The sequence below is a fragment of the Ipomoea nil genome, unplaced genomic scaffold (assembly GCF_001879475.1).
Source record: "Ipomoea nil cultivar Tokyo-kokei standard unplaced genomic scaffold, Asagao_1.1 scaffold0805, whole genome shotgun sequence".
In the NCBI taxonomy this organism is placed as follows: Eukaryota; Viridiplantae; Streptophyta; class Magnoliopsida; order Solanales; family Convolvulaceae; genus Ipomoea; species Ipomoea nil.
In genome coordinates this window covers 1019407-1034525 of record NW_017617233.1, presented here as the reverse complement: position 1 = coordinate 1034525, position 15119 = coordinate 1019407, and the positions used below count along the sequence as shown (strand labels likewise).

Here is a 15119-nt window from a genome sequence, read left to right as displayed (position 1 = left end):
GGCCTAAATGAGGGAGATCAAGAATTAAAGTTCGAATTCATTAGGTAGCTAACAGAATGTTGGCCAAATAAATCTTGAGTTTTTCAAATGACTTTGGCCGGTTTAGTAAATGGCTATTAATTAATTAAATAGTTGATTGTGTTAATTAGATGGTATAATTAGTTGATAACATTAGCTGAGTGTAGAAAAGTATTTGATAAATTAGATGTTAGCTGATAGCTGTTTGGTATAATTTCTTTTCTCAAAAAGCTAATTAAAAAAGTTGTTTTGAGTAGCTTTTTGAATTTTAACATTTTGAAATACAAAAAACTAATTAATCAAACACTTATATTAATTTTTAAATCAAGTCAAACAATTAATATTGGTCAAATAAGTCAAAATTGGCCTATAAGCTAACTATTTTACCAAACAGGGCCTTTGTATACTTTTATGCATAAAAGATCACGGTGATAAATAAATCTTGAGTTTTTCGAATGACCCTGTATACTTTTATGCATAAGAGATTAGGGTGACTCAATTGCCCAGCGAACATGGTCAAATGTCAGCGCATATAAAGGATTTGCTCACTTTGAACATAATCTTCTTACTGTTGTTGTTGAAATTTAAATATTGGTCTATTCTCTCATATATTATGTACTGAATCAATGAACTAATTAAGTCGGTGCAAACAACTAAATGTTGATTCTCAATCACTTGAATTTACTTTAACAGTGTGATAAATGTCGTTGAGGATATGATAGGACAAGAGATTCATTAATTTTCGCGACAGTCGGAGGCGAAGATGAGACAAGCACGCAATTTATGGGAATGTGTCTTGGCTTATTGCTTGCTCCATCCCATAAAACATCCTTCATTCCGTCGTATTTCTTGCATTACTTTTTCCCTCGATACCCGTTATTCTTGGACTCTTATCTCCCTCCCATCTTCAATTCAAATAATCAAAAACAATATCCAAATAGGGGTACATGTTTAATTTGATCTCATTCTATTTATACTTCCTAATTAATGTGTAAATTGATAATTATATTCGTAAAGCTAGTCTGCTTCTTTTTGTTTTTTGTTTTTTTTTTTTTTTTTTAAATTTAAATAATAATAATTTCCTTATAATCATGTTAAGGTTTTCATTAAGTTTGTTAGGAGATCTGATTTCTTCAAAACCAATAACACCTATACTAAAGCTTGAACTCACAATCTTTTAATTGAAAGTCTAACTGGATACCATTAGACCACATAGTCTTAGTTCTTTATTCGAACTTAAGTTAATGAAAGTTTTGTTTTCAATCCAAAAAAATAAAATAAAATAAAATTAGCAATGCAAAAGTAGAGTGCCAGTTAAGAAGTGGTTGTAAAATGTTTTTTTTTTTGGTGAATAATTAAAAGGGCATGTCGTGCCAATGTTGAAGGAGATGGGTTGTGGTGCTTCATTTTTAGGGTTTTTTTTTTTTTTTAAATTTAATTTTCTCAGTTTTATATTTGGGACTTCATGAACTCATCCTAGACCTATGAAAAATTAAATTGAGTAAATCTAATTTTGAGATTCAACACCAAACTGTACGTACACTTTTATGCACAAAAAATCCAACCCTCAATATTCGTGGCAGAAATCAAACACTACCATACCGTTAGAAGTAAGTAATAAATAAATAAGGTTTCTTATCTACAAAACCGATAACTAGGGGCATTTTTGTCATTTTTGTCTTAGCTTCTTCATCTACATAGCCTTACATACCCTGCTGCTTTAATTTCTTGTTGAAGTTTTCACGAGATGAAAATGACTCACCTTTGTCCATGCATGCATGCATGGTTGAAGAAACAAACAGATATTTAGCCCTATTGCCAGCAAATCATCAGACTTTGTCTCTACCCACATTTAAAAAAAAAAAAAAATACTCTAATATGTATTTTGAGTTACAATGTAATATTATGTGTTTTATCAAATAATATTTTTAAATTTGTCGTAAAGCACAATTAAAGGTTGTATTTCGTCTTTAATCAAAATATAAATCTACTGAACGAAATGCATTTATTATTTATATATATTATGCTCAACAAATATAATTTTGTAGAGCACGTACAAATCATATAGTACCCCACAATATTGTAAAATTTTCTTATTATGCATTTAGAAAAAAATTTAAAATGTCAAAGAAATACCATATCTACAATTATAAATCATAAGTAGTAGACTAGTATTTGACACATTCTTTTGGATGATGAAGAAAATTCACCGTCACTACATGTGGGGTGAATTGAGTCCCGCTCACTTTTGTGTAATAGTTTGTAAACTACACAAAAAATGTAATATGAGTAGTATGGTAAAAGTATCTCAAGTATTAAATAAGGGTAAGAATTCTTTATCATATCCCTGATCAAACTAAGGGCAAAACAGTCTTTTTATTGCAACCTCAGCTAAAACAATTCATTTCCCTTTGAAATTAGTCCTAATCCACCGAAAAAATTGCAATTGAACGAATTTCTGAGGGGAAAAAATTGAAATTGAACAAAAAAAATTGCAATTGAAAAATTAAACTTGGGCTAATTTAATTTATAAGGGAAATGAATTGTTTTGACTAGGGTTGCAATAAAAAAAAAAATTGTTTTGCCCTTACTTTTCACGGCTCAGACGGAATATCTTAACGGAAGGACTATGGCAGTTTGAATTCGAAACCCGAAGGATCATGAAGGGTCGATTTGAAAGTTCAGGACTAAGGTGGCGAAACCACAAAACTCGAAAGACCTTGGCTGACATTTACTCTCTCTCTATATAGGATGAGTGTATATGTATATATGTATGTATAATGGACCACCTGCAGCTTATTCTTGTCTTCAGTTGTATGTATAGTCAGTTCTGTATGGATAGAGAAAACAGCATGTTGCCCTATGCTGCTTCTCAATCTCCACCCCACATTGTTTTGGATCCGATCCGATCCCTCCCTGACATGTACGCACTAAAACATGTCTATGATATCGATCGATATTGTATACTAATACAGTAATATTTAATAAAAATATGGAAAAGGGTCAAATAGCCCTCGAACTTTAGCTTAAAAGTCAATTAGATCCCTAAACTTTTTAAAGGTGCAATTACACCCATCAACAATTCATTTAGGTGCAATGAAACCCAAAAACAAATTAATGACCTGCTATCACAGGTCATTAGGGTTCAAGCCACCTTCCGGCAAAAAAAAAAAAGTGACCGTCAAAATTTCCGGCAAAAAAAAAAAAAAAAAAGAAGTGACCGGCGACTGACGAACGGTCGCCGGCGGTCACTTTTTTACCGGAAATTTCGCCGATCACTTTTTTTTTTTGTCGGAAATTTCGCCGGAAGGTGGCCTGAACCTCAATGACCTGTGGTAGCAGGTCATTAACTTGTTTTTGGGCTTCATTGCACCTAAATGAATTGTTGATGGGTGTAACTGCACCTTTAAAAAATTTAGGGGCCAAATTGACTTTTAAGTTAAAGTTCGAGGGCCTATTTGACCCTTTTCTCATAAAAATATATAATTATACCTAGTATTATTCGGTACATACTATATTATTTGATGTAGATATGTTATTAGTTAATTTAAACCTTTATGCACATTTTGAAGTAACGTAACAAATCTCAAATGTAATGATAATTCAATTCATGTACGTTGTTATAACACACACACACACACATATATAGTTTAACTATCAATTTAATTATACTTCTAGTTGAGGAACACATCAATCGTTCAATTGTTGTGTATCTGTAGATGAGAAGTCTCACTTAAAACTTGCTTCCAGCGGTAGACTGAGGGTTCGTTATTGTCACAAACAGTGGGGATTTGAATTTGGATTGGACTCTTTGTGAGCATAAGTGACTCATGGGGTCTAGATTATATATATAATCCGTGAATTTTGGAAACATGAGTTATATAAAAAAAAAAATAATTGCCTAGAGTGAGTTCCTTTGGCGTGTGAGAGTTTCACCTAATATGATGAGACTCTTTGTGAGCACTATACACTAGTTCGTCCACCCACTAAGTTACTTAGTCACCATAATTTACCTATTCATTATTTATTGAGACTGTGAAGGTTATGGAGTACGTAAGGGAATTTTATCTTTTGTTGACAAAGTAAAAGGTGGAGTAAAAAAAATAAATGTAATATTTTTTTGAAGGGAAAATAAATGTAATATAATTATATTAAAACTATGATTAAAGAATTGAGAGTAAACTTATATACAACAATAGATACATATGGATTAACTACCACTTTAATGGTCTGTTTATTTCAGAAAATCATTTTCTATTTTCTATTTTCTAATTTTTTCAGTTTTCATTTATTATTTTCTAATTTCGATTTTCTGTTTAGAATACATGTTTACTAACACTTTTTTATTATTATTATTATTTTTGAAATTTACTCTTTTTTAGACTAACGTAATAAAATTAACACAAAATTGATTTCGAGTGATTTTAAAACCTTATATTTAAATTATTTTTGAATATGTTTGGTTTAAATTGAATAAATAAATATTTACTTTGGATATGAATGTATCAACAATGAAACAAAGTCATCAGATTATTTTTATTTAAATTTCATGCTAGTATTATAGAACAATTATCTAATGAAAACTTGGAGAAAATGTTATGCGAACACAATTTTAAAAGTAAATATGTTTAATTAGATTTTATTTAAAAATAAATGGATTAATTGAATACTTATGGATGAAAAATGAGACTATTTGACACTTTTGTCTCAAAAAATATAAAGATTAAAGAGTAATAATGATTAATGAAAATGAGATGGGGGTGGTATTTGTGCTTAGGTGCGCAGAAGTGATTAATAAATGAATAGAATAGTCATTGACGCTTTTTAACGGTCCAGAAGTGAAAAGTGGAGGCCTCGTGGTTGGTTCAGTTAAAAAGCAAATCCCATCACTGCACTCTTCACGTTTCAGTCTTTTCTTACAAATCAAATCTCTTCCCAACTATGACACAGAGAGAGAGTATAACACAGTATACCTGTGAAGCAGAACATTTTCCCCCTCTCTTCTCTCTCTCCTCTTTATTTCACCCAATTCTCTTCCTATAAAAACATCATCTTTTTCTCCGAACATCCACTCTGCCATTTCTCATAGCTTCAGGCAGCCATTGGACAATGGGTTCCTTGAGTTTTCCCAAAAAGAATGCCTTTTTCCTTTTTCTTTGTGTTTTTCTTGCCCAGATTAGCCTATCCCTTTCTTCCAAGGTAAAAAAAAAAAATGCCTTTTTTTTTTTTTTTACTGTTTTACATCGTTCAAGAATGTCTTCTCCATGCTGCATATGTACGGAGAAATGTGTGTCCTTGTGTTTCTGACTGTACGATGATTGTGTTTCTTGTTTCGTAAAATGTAGTTGTATGTCGTCTACATGGGAAGCAAAGGGAGCGGCGAGGACCCAGAAGGGATTCTGAAGCAACACCACTACATGCTAGCTTCTATCCATGGAGGAAGGTCATTACTTCTTCCCTCTCTCTCTCTCTGCAATTTTGATTTTTCATCAGTTTTATTCACACTTCCTGAGGTCTCTTCCCAGAATGTCTTTTTTTTTTTTTTTTTTTTTTTTTTTTTTTTTTTTTTTTGAGTGAAAGAGAGAAACCCGCAATGATTACATAATATGTGCATTGGCTAAATCCCGCCCGGTTACCCTAGTGGCAAAGGTCAATATGTCGCTCTGTTGGGAGTCGAACTTGTAGGTCTTGTGACCCTGGCTGTCAAAGGACCGGCCTATGTTGCCCATAACTGATCGCTTAAACTAAGAATGCGAATAAGCCGCTCCCGTCAGAAGTTAGAACTTGTAATCTTGTAGTTATCTGGTCAATAGTCTAACCAACTTAGTTAAGTATGTCCTATTTTGGTTAATTTTTGAGTGAATGACAAGCTGTTGATGTGTGTTGCAGTGTTGAGGAAGCTATGGCTTCTCATGTGTACAGTTACAAGCATGGTTTCAATGGGTTTGCAGCCAGGTTGACAGATGAACAGGCCTCTGAAATTTCCAGTAAGCAACTAACTCCATCTTGAATAACTGTGACTGACAAGTAATTTGAGTATATTAAGGATGTTAAGATGGAGAAAGAACAGTTTCCTGATACAATTGCACTCAATGTTGGGTACTTACAAACAGAAATGCCTGGAGTGGTCTCGGTTTTTCCTAATTCTAAGAGGATGCTGCACACGACTCATTCCTGGGATTTCATCGGGCTTAATGGTGAAGAAACCATGGAAATTCCTGGGTTTTCTACCAAGAACCAAGTCAATATCGTAATCGGGTTTATTGATACAGGTAGCCTTTCTGTTACTGGAAATTCTTTCAGATAGGAATCATCATAGGTAGGTGGATAGTTGATAACAGAGTGATGGTATGCACTAAAGAATGTAATTTTACCTATTTCTTTGATTTCCGGTAAAGCCCGTGGCCTCTGTATGAAGATGTGCTTTGGGTGAAGCCCACCTTATGACCCTAGCCGGCAAAAGGCTAAAGGAAGTAAACTAGCCTAGATTACCCATAGCCGACCGGTCTGGGTGAAGCCCATCCTGTGACCCCAGTTGGCAAAGGGCTAAAAGAGATAAATCAGCCTATGTTGCTCATAGCTGACCGGCTCAAACCATTCTGTCTTGTAGATTTGCAGTCCATAACTCTCGGGCTTAGCTTAATCATCTCTCTCCATCCCTGTTCTCAGCAGCATAGCTTGGTCCCCTCTGCATTTCTGTTTTCTTCACATGTTAATCCAGTTAATCATGTCCTGGAATTAAGGTTAAGACATAATGTAAAACAGGGATTTGGCCTGAATCTCCAAGTTTTAGTGATGCTGACATGCCAGCAGTGCCAGCTGGATGGAGGGGACAATGCCAAACTGGAGAAGCCTTCAATGCTTCAACATGCAACAGGTTTTGATTGTTACACTAACTTTTGCCTGCTTTTATTGAAGCTTATTGATTAGTTGCTTGGCTACTAAGCTTCGGCTGTTATGGTCTTGTCTAGGAAAATAGTTGGCGCCAGATATTACACGGGTGGCTATGAAGCTGAAGAAGATTCTGGGAAGACGATGACATTCAAGTCTGCTAGGGACAGTTCTGGTCACGGCAGTCACACGGCTTCAACAGCAGCTGGCCGCTATGTTGCAAATATGAATTACAAAGGTTTGGCATCTGGAGGGGCGAGAGGAGGTGCGCCTATGGCCAGGATAGCGGTCTACAAGACTTGTTGGAGTTCCGGTTGCTATGATGCAGATTTGTTGGCAGCATTTGATGATGCAATCAGAGATGGAGTTCAAGTGGTGTCCCTATCTTTGGGTCCAGATGCACCCCAGGGAGATTATTTTAGCGACGCCATCTCTGTGGGGTCCTTCCACGCTGTAAGCCATGGAATAACTGTGGTTGCTTCGGTTGGGAATCAAGGAACGGAAGGATCAGCTACTAATCTCGCTCCTTGGATCATTACAGTCGCTGCTAGCTCAACCGACAGAGAATTTACATCTGATATCGCGCTTGGAAATGGTGTTCGACTCATGGTAATGTCAAACTCTGAAAAGACTGAAAGTGTATGTATCTGAACATCTAACACGATTCCCCTGTTCTTACCTGTTTCTTGCTTAATGGAAGGGTGAAAGTCTCAGCACGCTTGAAATGACTTCATTTGCAAGAATCATTCCCGCTTCCAAGGCTTTTAATGGATACTTCACGCCTTATCAATCCAGGTGAAGCAACAGGTACTTGACTGCTTATGAAATCCAGACAGCTGTCCATTATACAATGATCTAAAGCTGCTTTCTTCTCTCCAACCTTTTTCGCTAGTTACTGCTTGGAGAGTTCTTTGAATAGAACCAAGGCTGAAGGGAAGGTTCTCGTGTGTCGACATGCTGGAAGCTCAACAGAGTCCAAGCTGGCAAAAAGTGAGGTGGTTAAAGAAGCTGGCGGAATCGGGATGGTTCTTATAGATGATGCGGATAAAGATGTCGCCATTCCCTTTGTCGTCCCTGCTGCAATCGTTGGGAAGCAGACAGGATACGAGATCCTTTCTTACATTAACAGAACAAGGTTTGGTTGGTTGCTACGCCAGTAGCTGTCGTTCTGTCAAACCAGTTCAATTCATAATTCTGGAATCTGGATTTTAATCTATGTATCTTCTTCCATTTCAACAGGTCCCCTCTGTCTAAGATTCTGTCTGCTAAGACTGTATTAGGAACCCGGCCTGCTCCACGTGTTGCTTCCTTTTCAGCAAAAGGCCCCAATTCTTTGACTCCAGAAATTTTGAAGGTAATATCCATGCCCAAGATACTAAAACCATATAAGCAATCATAGGTTAACTCTTAATCGTTTTCCCTCGTTCTTTCTGAAATCCATGATGAGAGCTCTTGCAACTTTTCCTGACTCGTTTTCCTTTGCAGCCTGATATTGCTGCACCTGGTTTGAATATCCTAGCAGCTTGGTCTCCAGCAATTGCAGACATGAATTTTAATGTACTTTCTGGAACTTCTATGGCTTGCCCCCATGTAACGGGGATTGTAGCCTTGATAAAAGCTGTGCATCCATCATGGTCTCCATCTGCGATAAAATCAGCAATCATGACAACGGGTAAAGCTGCCATGGATTATTTTAAGTATCAGCAATGCTTCCCCCATACATAACTTTAGAACTCATGTTATCACTGTCAATGCAGCTACGGTTTTGAACAAGCATCACAAACCCATCTCTGCTGATCCCGATGGGAGAAGGGCCAATGCGTTTGATTTTGGTTCTGGTTTTGTTAACCCAGCAAGAGTCCTTGATCCTGGTTTGGTCTACGATGCACAGCCAGCAGATTACAAAGCATTCCTCTGCTCAATTGGTTACAATGAGAGATCACTGCACTTGATCACCGGAGACAACAGCACCTGTGATCAGACACTTCAATCACCATCCGCCCTTAACTACCCATCCATTACAGTGCCAGCCCTCATCCACAAGTTCTCGGTGACCAGAACTGTAACAAACGTGGGAGAGCCAAGAAGCTCATACAAGGCAGTCGTGTTTCCTCCAAGAGGAATCAATGTGACTGTGGTGCCTAGACGACTCACCTTCAAGCATTACGGTCAGAAGCTTAACTTCACCTTAAGTTTCAAGATGGCTGCTCCAACACAAGGCTATGTTTTTGGGTCATTCTCATGGAGAAGCAAGAAGAACTGGGTAAGATCCCCTCTGGTTGTGAGAGTGGCAGGCTCCAGGACGGGTCTTCCGGTGTAAAACACCTGGAAAAAAGATGATTAAGGATCAGATCATAGGAAGTAATAGTGGATCCAATGTCATTTATTTGTTGCAGAAACCAGAATTTAAGAATACATGTAATTATATACAATTTATTCTTAAATCTTATTGTTTAATGATGTTTGGTTAATGTAAATCAATGAATTCTGGGTCTCTACTTACATGTATTGTTATGCAACCCATATTCACCAGTTTGACCTTTATACACAAAAGACATAGCCTCCACATACTATAACTCAAGAAGAAGACAATGGTGCATTTTGAACACAGTAAAAGTACTTTAGTTATTACTACTCAGCCAACAATGCATTACACAATTGTACTGTATCATATTAAAATGCATAATGACAAGTCATCAGTTATTACAAGCGCTGGCGTCGGGACTGAATCTCTGAAGGATCAACTAGACCTTCTAACACAACAAGATCATCCAATAGGCTCAGTTTCTCCTCCTCGAGCGCCTTTGTCTCGTCTTCGACTAACTTTAACTCTTTCTGAAGCGTGCAGCTTTCCTCCTCCAACAGCAAATACTTTCGCCTCAGTACACGATATTCATCTCCAGAAGTAGAGGCATCTACTGCCAATGAATTTGGCTTTGGTTTCTCTGATTTGTGGAACAACACGGAAGCTTCATTTGTCTGGCCTCTTTTGGAAGCCTTCTGCCCTACTTGAACCGACAGGGCCTTCTTTTGTGCAGCAGCTTTCTTTTTCCTTGGCTTGGGAACTAGATCATTCTCAGGTAGCACTATCCTCTGATCTTGCATCTCTAAATATTTTATGGAAAGAACTATTAAAAAACAAACAAACAAAATCATAATATGCACACAGCAAACATCTACAGTTTCAAACAAGGAAGTAAAAGCATCTCAAATCAATTTTCAATAGCATCAACAAGAACTCAAGAACATACACCTACAAGAAATGAAGAAGTTCATTATTCAACTTTTACAATATTTAGCACAACAGCTGAAACGATCACACAAAATAAAAGAAAGCTCAAAATTTTAAAAGAAAATAGCAGGTAGCTTATTGCGTTTGGGATACAGCTCATACGGATTGCACTATACTAACCATTTGGTTATCAATACTTATCATAACACAATCTTGTCTCACACTATCCACAATAAGTGAATGTGGTTATTGTGGTAGAAGATTTTCTACTATAAACTGAATGATAAGGTTAAAAATCCACACAATTCAATGAATTCATTCGGCATACAGACCGTCTAAAGAGTAACATTACATCACTATGGGTACCACCAATCCTTCCACTGAACCCCTTCTGGAAACTTTAACCCCAGCACTCCAGCAGCCCTTGGTTCAATAAAAGAAAAGTCAGCCCTATGAATACCAAGCAGCAAATGCCAGTCCTTTGTACTTTACCATGGGGTAGGAACTAATCAAATTCCAAATAGTTTCACCAAAATCATTCAGTGCAAAGAATGGAACACAAGAAACTGATGGCACGTTTGGTTCACAAAATAGGCCTGGAATGGAATAACATTCCCAGTAATAGGTCTATTCCTTTGTTTGGTAAAAAGATCAATTCCAAGGAACAATGTTTCTGGGAATGACCTATTCCCCTTGCAAGTCATCCTTCAATAACATGCCTACAACATGCTATGTACTCATGATCTATATATCTGTAAGCACTGAACTCTCTCTCTCTCTCCCTCTCTCACATTCACACACACACACACAAACCATATTGGTTCATTCATAGAGTGCTAGAACAATTTGAAACAAGAAATAGGCATAAAAGCCATGAACAATTGAAATTCTATTAGGCAAAACTAGTGAATTAATGCAAGATAGGGAAATGAAGGGAAGTTGAATCGAATTGATTCAACTATCCGCCTAAACCAGAGCCACCATACAAGCAAAACAAAAATCTAATGATCACAGAAAATCAAAAGAACGATTCCCACAAGCAATTAAACAAAACAAAATCGAAGGTATAGAGTCGAATTAACTGTGAAACAAATCGGCACCGGTAGAATTTCTGTGTGGCGAAGAAGAGAGCCTTCGTTCTCCTTCCTCCCTGTCACTGCAATCAAAACCTTCCCGGGTTCGTTTGGTGCGTAAATATGGAGGAGAAAAATAAATAAATAAAACGTGTTCTAATTCTGGACTGAATAGGAAAGATTTTGGGCTCCTGCACATGGAAACTTAGAATTTGCTAAATGGCCCATCATTCTTAACAACTTTTTTTTTTTTATTTGGGTCCTTTTTTTTTTTTTTTTTAAATGACGAGAGATATTTACAATCACTATTTAAAGGTGCAATCATTATATCGTGGATTAGGGTTTGCAGTGCACTGTAAACCCTGATCCTAAACAATATAGTTTTAAATTTTAATTTTGACGGCAACCAACCTTTTTTTATTCAATTCACGTTACAGGTGTTTTTTGTTCAATTTGCGTTTCTTATGTTATGCGTTTCTGTGTCTCATGTTATGCAATCATGTACCTTCAACGTATGTATTATGTATAGGGGTTTAAACAAATCAAATAAAAAAAATTCGATTCGTGATTCGAATTCGAATATATTGATTCCAATTCGAATATTTCGAATACGAATCCAAATTCGAATACTTTTTTCGATTCGAATATTTCTCAAATACGAATACGAATTAGAGTGTATTCGATTCGAATATATTCGAATATTTTATTCAATTTAAATATAAATTTTTATTATATTTTATCTTAATTTATTAGAGAATTTGTAAAAAATTAAGTTAGAAATTTCGAATTGAAATATTCGAGTCGAATCGAATATATTCGAATAAACTGGTCGAATCGAATACGAATCAAATTTGATATTCGAATTTTAAACGAATACGAATATGAATATTCGAATATATAGTCGAATTCGAATCGAATACTGAGATATTTGACTCGATTTGATTCGTTTACACCCCTAATTATGTATCTGAAATAAAGTAAATATAACATTCGCTTTTGTGTCTTGTGCTATGCGTTTTTGTGTTTGTGTTATGCGTTTTTCTCGCTTAACAAGAAATTTCGGGAGAATGTATTTCATCCCATATAAGGGCAATCTATCAATATGAAAATCTTCCCTCTCAACATTCACAAATTTTCAGTTTATTGAAAGAATGAAGCTTCAGACTTTCATTTATCAACTTCATTATTACAAGTGCACATAGGCTGGAGATAAGCTATCAAACAAGCTTAAGGGTTCCAACACTTAAGCCACTTTGATCACATCATGTTTGGCCAGTTAGAACAAATTGCCTAATGTTCTTGCTGAATTCCAGTACCCAAAACACGAAAAAGCGAGTTGAAAACCCGCCCCAAGTCTCTAAGCGTCAGAGCGCAAGAGAGCAAGAACTTCCCCGGCATGCATGTTGTTCACCTGCCGGAGCTTTCTAAGGTCTTCGTAAGTGATGGGAGCATAAAGGGGGAGGTGATCAGACCCGAGAAACTGCAATGGTGTTTCTATGGCAGCCTCTCTCGGTCCCAGAAGGAACGAGGCGATTGATACCCGAATTGCTGCTTCTTTGCACATCACCCTGTGCCTCACATTGCAAAATCTCCCATTGCTCCAAACCTTATGATCAAATAAAACAAGTATACGATAAGACGATAAAGTGATGGATGATCTAAACCTTGAACTATGCTACCTAGGACAAAACAAAAACAAAAACATTTTACTTACAGCAGCCATGTCTCCAAGGTTAAGTAGGAGGCTACCCGGGCAGGGATCAACAGCCACAAAATTGCCCGATTTATTCATGATTTCCAGTCCACCTACACTCTCGTCTTCCTGGAGGACAGTAAGGAATCCCGAGTCTGTGTGTATCTGCACCCCAGAAGAGCCTACATTCTCGGGGGTGAAATGATACTTGTTTATTCTGAACTGGCAAGGCCATCCTTCGAAAAGATCACCGCCTTTCAAACCCATCCCCTCTCCTAATCTTCGCCCAATCTCCCTCATCAAGTCATTCACAGCTTTAGCATACTTCACTATGGTCTCTCTATCAACAACATCAACATTCAAAGAGAATTAGCTAATATAAAGTTAAACATATAACATATATAAAAAATAAATGAGCAGTCTTCTTCTCATTATCAGCTTAAGCATTTAGTCGAGACTGAACCCATTCTTCAATTTAGTATCAAACTACTGAACAACTTATACAACTTCTATAAACTCATCTTTCCTAATCCAAGTGATTTTGAACATCTCCAAGTTCTAATCAAGATTCAAATAGTGTAATGGGTCTGGCATACTTAGACACATAAAAGGAATTAGAGATCAAAATCCCAATTCATTTTTTTTAGTGGCGAGAAAAACTCGCAGCCACTACTACCTTAGAGTTTGCATGGATAAACCTGGCCTTGTGACCCTAGCTGACAAAAGATCACAAGAAAGTAAATTAACCTAGATTGTCCACACTTGATAGGAAGGCACCAAACCAACATCCTAACCAACTTAGCTGAATAGAAACCCTCGGCCATTACCCGGAGTGTGCACCCCGGTAAACCCTATCTTGTGACTCTGGCCAGTATAAACTAGCTTAGGTTACTTAAAGACAAAAAAGGAAAATCAGCCTAAATTGCCTATAGTTGATTGACTCAAACCAATATTAGCCTACTCCCGCTAAAGTCCTAACTAAAATCTTATGGTTGCGCCAACTGTCTTGGCAACTTGGCTAAATTGACCCATCCCAATTCATGTTTGAAATATACTAGTTACTACGACAATAACTCAAGAACTTCTTAAAATTATATTGCTTAATATAAGAGAACCTCTGCAAGTTCTAATCAAGAATCACAAGCTCAAACTAAGCATTCTCAGAATCACCAGAAACTTGAATTTCTCAATTGGGTATCTGTGTATAATATATGAAAATTGATTAAAGATGAAACCTTTGGTGAGGCGAGGCATCGAGGTCAGTACAGAAGGCTTCAACATCTTGAGGAGACGACATATCGTAGAGCCCAAAAGCTTCGTAGAGTGGATTGATCGGAGTCGGGGAGACATACCCGCTGCCGGGAAGAACATGTTTGTTTCTCCTCTTGATCTCCACCGGAAGATCGAACAGCGACTTCACCACTTGTTTCATCTCCGACATGAGCGACGCCGGAAGAATCTCGCCGTGGTTGACGACCCTGAAGCATCCCCACTCCTCGCACGCCTCTATCAGCTTTCTTGACTGCGCCGGAAAGTCCTGCAAGTCGATCACCGGCTCCGTGGTCTCGCCGATGCTGCCCATTTGGTAGAATCCCACGAGTTGTTTATGAAATTGTATTCCGTTCGGCTAATTTGTAATGAGAATGGTGGCGGATAGTAAGTCCAAATGATTTTGACGGGAAGAGTGTTTGGGGGACAGCTCGCCGGAAAAAACGAAAAATGTCGTGTTTTTGTTGTCTGATTTTGGACATTAGTTGCTCGTCTATGGAAAACTCCTGGGATTTTACGGAATTCATTGAACCAATAATGTGCTATAGTTGCAATTCACTTATAAGATATAACACAATTTTTTGACTATCCGAATTACCGTGTTTGATTTGAGAGATAAAATTGAAATTCTCTCCTTTTGTTTAATTAGTATTTTTGGACCCCATAAGATTGCTCACATGAGAACTAACTTCCGAAGGACTAATCTTATTTGTCATCAAACATTCTCAATTGCATAATCATAATGATAGAACTTAATTGCAAATTAAATTAATTTATATATTTTCATAGAAAGCCTAGTTTTCATTTGAAGAAAATTAAATTAATTTATATATTTTTATAGAAAGTCTAGTTCTCATTTGAAGAACAGATTCCGTGAGTATTGATCTTATTTATCTATTTAGATAGGTCAATAGTTGAGGATGACATATTATAAATTGATTGA

The 15119-nt window shown here is 36.8% G+C and overlaps 3 protein-coding genes across 4 annotated transcripts; 1 reads left to right on the top strand and 2 right to left on the bottom strand.

Moving 5' to 3' along the window:
* Nucleotides 1–4923: 4923 nt before the first annotated feature.
* Nucleotides 4924–9407, top strand: LOC109177897 (subtilisin-like protease SBT3.9). The gene is made up of 11 exons (XM_019327380.1): nt 4924–5217; nt 5364–5461; nt 5908–6005; nt 6132–6290; nt 6784–6895; nt 6990–7518; nt 7610–7704; nt 7802–8044; nt 8149–8263; nt 8395–8581; nt 8667–9407. The coding sequence occupies exons 1-11, from the start codon at nt 5128–5130 to the stop codon at nt 9227–9229; spliced, it is 2289 nt and encodes a 762-aa protein (XP_019182925.1). The 5' UTR covers nt 4924–5127; the 3' UTR covers nt 9230–9407.
* An 86-nt stretch (nt 9408–9493) lies between these two features.
* On the bottom strand, nt 9494–11357 carry LOC109177898. Its single transcript, XM_019327381.1, has 2 exons — nt 11223–11357; nt 9494–10016 (listed from the first exon to the last, which is right to left on the bottom strand). The coding sequence occupies exon 2, from the start codon at nt 10012–10014 to the stop codon at nt 9613–9615; it is 402 nt and encodes a 133-aa protein (XP_019182926.1). The 5' UTR covers nt 10015–10016; nt 11223–11357; the 3' UTR covers nt 9494–9612.
* A 981-nt stretch (nt 11358–12338) lies between these two features.
* On the bottom strand, nt 12339–14622 carry LOC109177900 (2-oxoglutarate-dependent dioxygenase DAO-like). Of its 2 annotated transcripts, XM_019327388.1 has the most exons (4): nt 14143–14622; nt 12929–13247; nt 12547–12820; nt 12376–12492 (listed from the first exon to the last, which is right to left on the bottom strand). In XM_019327388.1, the coding sequence occupies exons 1-3, from the start codon at nt 14487–14489 to the stop codon at nt 12572–12574; spliced, it is 915 nt and encodes a 304-aa protein (XP_019182933.1). In that variant the 5' UTR covers nt 14490–14622; the 3' UTR covers nt 12376–12492; nt 12547–12571. The 2 variants fall into 2 exon arrangements, with proteins under 2 accessions (XP_019182932.1, XP_019182933.1); XM_019327387.1 differs by having other exon boundaries at nt 12339–12820.
* Between the last annotated feature and the right edge of the window lie 497 nt (nt 14623–15119).

Coding starts and splice junctions, on each gene's coding strand:
- LOC109177897 (XM_019327380.1), top strand. CDS start 5,128: ATGGGTTCCTTGAGTTTTCCCAAAAAGAATGCCTTTTTCCTTTTTCTT. Junction 5,462..5,907: donor GCTTCTATCCATGGAGGAAG/GTCATTACTTCT, acceptor TGTGTGTTGCAG/TGTTGAGGAAGCTATGGCTT. Junction 8,264..8,394: donor TGACTCCAGAAATTTTGAAG/GTAATATCCATG, acceptor TTTCCTTTGCAG/CCTGATATTGCTGCACCTGG.
- LOC109177898 (XM_019327381.1), bottom strand. CDS start 10,014: ATGCAAGATCAGAGGATAGTGCTACCTGAGAATGATCTAGTTCCCAAG.
- LOC109177900 (XM_019327387.1), bottom strand. CDS start 14,489: ATGGGCAGCATCGGCGAGACCACGGAGCCGGTGATCGACTTGCAGGAC. Junction 13,248..14,142: donor GATGCCTCGCCTCACCAAAG/GTTTCATCTTTA, acceptor TGTTGTTGATAG/AGAGACCATAGTGAAGTATG. Junction 12,821..12,928: donor ACCTTGGAGACATGGCTGCT/GTAAGTAAAATG, acceptor TTTGATCATAAG/GTTTGGAGCAATGGGAGATT.